This window comes from Mastomys coucha, unplaced genomic scaffold (genome assembly GCF_008632895.1).
Source record: "Mastomys coucha isolate ucsf_1 unplaced genomic scaffold, UCSF_Mcou_1 pScaffold22, whole genome shotgun sequence".
NCBI classification, from domain to species: domain Eukaryota; kingdom Metazoa; phylum Chordata; class Mammalia; order Rodentia; family Muridae; genus Mastomys; species Mastomys coucha.
This window is the reverse complement of record NW_022196905.1, coordinates 119213349-119218735: the sequence shown is the minus strand read 5'-3', so window position 1 is coordinate 119218735 and position 5387 is coordinate 119213349. Positions and strand designations below refer to the sequence as shown.

At 51.8% G+C, this 5387-nt stretch overlaps 1 protein-coding gene across 2 annotated transcripts in view; it reads right to left on the bottom strand.

The window, feature by feature from the left end:
- Aacs (acetoacetyl-CoA synthetase) overlaps positions 1 to 2538 on the bottom strand; it is a 45637-nt gene extending 43099 nt beyond the window's left edge. The window contains exons 1-2 of one of the 2 annotated variants that reach the window (XM_031338008.1): positions 2073 to 2184; positions 1786 to 1822 (exon numbers count right to left, since the gene is read on the bottom strand). In XM_031338008.1, the coding sequence (XP_031193868.1) occupies positions 1786 to 1822; positions 2073 to 2099 (64 nt within the window). In that variant the 5' untranslated portion in view covers positions 2100 to 2184. Of the gene's footprint in view, positions 1 to 1785; positions 1823 to 2072; positions 2185 to 2228 lie in introns of those variants that run through there. The other variant, XM_031338007.1, reaches the window with a different exon arrangement.
- Positions 2539 to 5387: the final 2849 nt, after the last annotated feature.

Below are 5387 nucleotides of genomic sequence, written 5' to 3'. Positions count from 1 at the left end.
TACAGGGAGAGAAAGGACACAATACAGAGAAAGACAGCATTTGAGGTAGACCTGAAAGATGCCCAAATCTCTGGGCCAGGCAGGAGAGAGGAAAGGAGAACGGAGGAAGGGAAAAGGAAGGGGCCATGCAACCACCATCAGTGGTTGCCACGTGAGAGGACTGCACAGATGGCAGGCAGGCTCTGGCTTTCCATATCCAGCCCCTCAGCTTTATTTTGTAGTCATTCCTTCTGAGACAAGATCTCTCTGTGTAGTCCAGGCTATCCTTGAACTCACAGCAATCAGTCTGGCTTAGCACCTGAGTGTGAAGCCACTATGGCCGGTAAGCCCACCAACGTTTAAACACAACACAATCAACGGAGCTTCTACAGAGAAACCCAGGGCCACCCAACAGCTAGAGATGTGAAGGACAGAAATTAAGATGAGCGATTACTCAGTAAACCTCTAGCCAGGGACAATGTCCAGTAGTCAATGCTCAGGACTACGCCTGCCATCAAAGGAACACACTAGGTCTTCTCTCCTTATGCTCATTTTGTAGATGAGGAAACCAAGCCCTGAGGCCACTGGAGGACTTGATCCTGGTCACAAAGGTAGGAAGCCAGGTCCAATCAGGGTATCAGGTTACAGCTCCCTACTGTAAGTTACTCTTACTATGGAGAAAGCTCTGGCCCACTTCAAAGGGCTGCCCTCAGTGGAGTGACTGTGCCAGGCCTACCAAGCCCACAGGAGCACCAGATCAGTACTTCATCACTGCTGGCAGAAGTAGCAGATGAAGTCCAGGCAGAGAATGGAGGGTGGAAAATGGATGCAATCCCGAGAATGATCCAGTTGGGTTAAGGTTCTTCTCCTATCTAACACCCACGGACTGAGCAAACCCAGCCTGCAAGCCCTGCCTGTGAGTCTCCAGGTGAGAGGGATGGGAGGGAAGGGGCGGAGCCCTGTTAGGGAAGAAGCGGACCCCGTGGAAGCTCTGCTTCCATCTCCAGGCTCTAGAGCAGCAGTGTGCAGGTGCATAAACAACAAGGGACCGTGGACAGCCTGGGAGGCCAGCAATGACAGAAGACCTGCACTTGGAGATTATCCCAGCCAGCAAGGGGGTTACACCATGCAGAGGGGATGGCAGGACAGCCAAGTGCTACTGAGACACTAGGAAGGAGAACCCAGAGAACTGGTGCTCAGGGTGGAAAAAAGAGAGGATTAGAGGATTGATCTGCCCTGAGGCAGATCCTGAGAGCAGAGAGACATTGATGCCACCGGAAACAAGGGGGTCCCTGCAGTTAGAGGGCGAAAAGAGGTGAAAATGAAGAAGACAACCAGCCAACCAATGTGAGCAGACACCTGAGAAGGGGGGCAGAGGAGGTGGAGGGACTAAGCAAGCCCCATGGATCCTTGGGAAAGGCATATGGATCTCACCTGCCAAGGGCCTATGCCCCACCCATAGTTACACAGACGAGGGTGGTGGCTGCAAGCAGGATCTGTTTAGGGCTGGGAGTTTAAACCTAAGAAAGGGCTCTACCGTAACTTTAAAGGGAGGAGGAAGAAGGAACTCTGACCTTTTCAGGAACCTGAAATTTCAAGCTGGTCCCTAGCAAAGGCAGATGGAGGGAGCCTGTCACATGAATCCCGTGAACTCAAAAAGAACTGCAGGTAAGTTCAGAAGGAAACCCCCGCTTCTGACCCACCCACCCCTGGATGGAAGTCAAGACTCCAGGAGCCACTTCCCAAGCAGGCAAGCCCTATCAAAAGGAACCAGGGGGTGTTTGCCACTTCCAGAGGGTGGCTCACCTGCAGAAACGGGGGCCTCTACAGGTAGTGACGCTTCCTGAAACAGTGAAGGATACACCATCAGAAGACCAGCACCTCTTAGAGGGCCCAGAGCCGGGGACTCCCCCAACCCAAAGACAGGGACACTGGCCATCCATCCATCAGAGGCCCACGGCAACGACAAGGGGGGAAACCCAAGGCAACGAGGATCCCTCAGTCCCAATACCATTCATCAAGGTACTATCCCAGCAGGGAAAGGGAGGAACCTCCCTAGAGGGGTACCCCCCAAACCAACGGGCTTCCCCGACCCTAAGACGGGGACACCGGTCGGACATCCATCCATCTAACAGAGGCTTATCCCAACAGCTAGAAGGGACCTTCCTAGAGCAGTCCTCCCTAGCGGGAGGAGCTTCCGGGAAGGCCCGTGACGGGGTGCACTAGCCGCGCGCGTGCCCCGCACTCACCAAGCGCCAGGCCGCAGGCGGTACCCACGGCCGCCCGGAAGCGGTCCATCTGCGTGTCCTTCTTGCTGTCAGGCTCCCACATCACCTGGCACTCCATGATCTCCTCGCGCTCGAGCCGCGCCAGCTTGGACATGGTTGCGGAGCTGCGTGGCCGGGACTGCCGGGCTTTGGCTGCGGAGAGAGCGAAGAGCGCAAGGCGTGGAGCGGCTAAGCGCGGCGCGGACGAACCACAGCGCGAGACTGAGCCAGCGCTCGGCGCGGCCTGCGGGACATCCGGCTTGGTCACACCCCCAAGCAGGCTTCGCCACGCCCCAGGAGGCCACGCCTCTTGAAACCTCGCCCTCTTCTGTAACCTTCCGCCGCGCCGCGCCTGCAAAGGGTGCGCTTGCTGCCAAAAAGAGTGCTCGTCTGCGCAGGCGCGGTAAGCAAGTTCCGCGCCCTCACTTGTTGCAGAACTTACCGGTTTACTTAATTGTTGCTCGATTTACTTATTGCCCTCGATCATTCGTTCATTTGTTCATTCATTTATTCAGAATGAAGTTGCTCCTCCTACAATCACTTTAGCTGCGGAGGGGTCTTAGGCAGAAAACGCAGGCAGACAAACGTCCAGAAGGAAAGCATCTAAAATGCGCGTCCGTGTCGCGTGTTGCTCACTCACAGGGATGATGTAACATGGATTCGTGGGATATGTAATATAACATAATATGCTGAGTGAATGAGACCTCAAATCTATCCTCAGGACTGAAAATAAAAGCGTTAAGCACAGGACATTCTAGGGCAAGGCTGAAACCCAGCACTTTGGAGACTAAGGCAGGAGGATGACTCCAGCCTGGTTCCCAAAGCAAAACTTTGTAATCCCAATACTTGGGAGGTAGAGGCAGGGGAGTCGTGTGGGCTTCAAGATTATTCTTGTTACAGAGTGAGTTCAAGACTAGCCCAGGCAACCTTTAAAAAGCCCTGGGCTAGGGATGCAGCTGACTTGCAGTGGTTTGCAGGTGACAGAAGGCAGCTTTAAGAAATCTTGCAGGTTTCTGAGCAGAGAGAAAAATCAGTCGTCCAGGCTCCCTAAAACAGGAATACTGTGTCCTGTGGTGTGTATGCACAGACAACTTACTGAAAAGGCCCAGGTCTTTGGTACTTTAGCCATGGAGTAGAAGACAAAGTCAGGGAAGGTAATGGTAGCAGCTTAAGTTCATCCTGGGGAAGCATCAGAGATGCTGACTTCGAATCTGGGGGAGACCATCAGAAGGTTCCAGCAGAGAGAGAGCATGCTCAGATCCTACTACGGTGAGAACTTTCTGGATGCCAATAGTCTTATCAGTCCATTTGCTACTGTCCAGTACCTAACCAGTATCTAATACTGAAAACAAGTTAATTTCCTTTCTTCCTCCCTTTCTTCCTCTCTTTCTTTCTTTCTTCCTTTCTTTGTGTGTGTGTGTGTGTGTGTGTGTGTGTGTGTGCGCGCGCACGCGTTCTTGGAAGTAGGTCTATGTGTGTGGAGGCCAGAAGTCAATCCTGGGCATCATTCCTCAGTTGACACCCACTTTGTTTTTGGTTGGTTGGGTGGGTGGGTGGGTGGGTGGGTGGTGTTTTTGTTTGTTTGTTTGGTTTGGGGTTTTGGTTTTGAGTTTTTGGTTTTGTTTTGTTTTGTTTTGTTACTTTTTGTTTTCCTTTTTGTGAGACAGGGCCTCCCCATGTAGCTTCACTAGCCTGGAATTCACTATGTAGACCAGACTGGCCTTGAACTCACAGAGATTTATGTGCTTCTGCCTTCCCACTGCTGGAATTAAAACTGTGTGCTGCCACCATGTCAGGCTCCCTTCTTGTTTTGTTTTGTTTGGGGGGAGGCTGTTTGTTTGTTTTATGTGTATGGACGTTTTGCCTGAATGTGTTTGTGTATGTTTGTGTATGTTTGTGTGCTATGTGTATTCCTGGTGCCCACAGAGGAAAGAAGATTTTGAATATAACTCCCGAGACTGGAGTTATACATGGTTCTGAGCCACCATGGGGGTGCTGGGAATCAAACCTGGATCCTCTGGAAGAGCAGCCAGTGCTCTTAACCTCTGAGCCATCTCCCCAGCCTCTCCGTTTGGTTAAGACAGGCTCTCTCACTAGTCCAGAGCTCGATGAGTAGACTAGGGTGGTTGACCAATGAACTCCAGGGATCCATCTGTCTCTTCCCGCTCCAGGGCTGGGATTACAAATATGTGCCACCACACCTGGCTGTTTTCACACGGGCTCTGGGGATCAAATTCAAGTTCTCCTTCATGCACAGCAGCCCTTAGCCTATCTAGCCATCTTCGCAGCCCCAAGGATGATTTCTTTTCTTTTCTTTTCTTTTCTTTTCTTTTTCTTTGTTTTGTTTCTCAAGATAGGGTTTCTCTGTGTGTAGCCCTGGCTGTCCTGGAACTCATTCTGTAGACCAGGCTGGCCTTGAACTCAGAGATCTTCCTGCCTATGCCTCCCAAATGCTAGATTTAAAGGTGTGCACCTCCGCCACCCGGCTAGGGGTGATTTCTTATGGGTCTAGAACTGTGGTGTAAAAAAAAAAAAAAAAAAAAAATTCTAGGCATTTCCTCTGGTGTGGGTCTTCCTGCTTTCCCCAGTTCTTAAGGGAGGCAGAAGAGCAAGAGAGAACCTGAGGCATTGAGGCATGAAGGGAGAAAGAAAGCAAAGACAGAACTGAAGCCTCTTAAGAACCAGCACTAATCTGTTCACACAGGTAGAGGAGCCCTCAGGACCTACACACCTGGCCTCGCCTCCTAACAGGAGGCACTGGGGGGATTAAGCTTCCAATGCACAAGCCTCCAGACACGCGTGCGGCGCGGCGCGGCAAGTACTCAGGAAGTGAAGATGGAGGCTTTACGAGAGGTGGTAGTGATTTAGAGGCAGGCAGCTCCAGGCAGTGGATACGGCATGGGGAGAGCTGTCGAGTGTTCCCCCTACTGTGAGTTGGTTCTATGTTGCCCTAGTTTGCTGTGATAAACAGAAAGCAACTTGGGGAGGAAACAGGACTGCTTCGTTTGCGCTTCTAGGTCACAGTCCATCGCTGAGGGAGTCAGGGCAGAAACTCAAGCAGGAGCAGAGGTTAAAAAAAGAAACTTGTTCCTTGCTCCCTAGCCTGTTTCAACCTAATTTTTCCCCTTTTTTTGGGGGGGG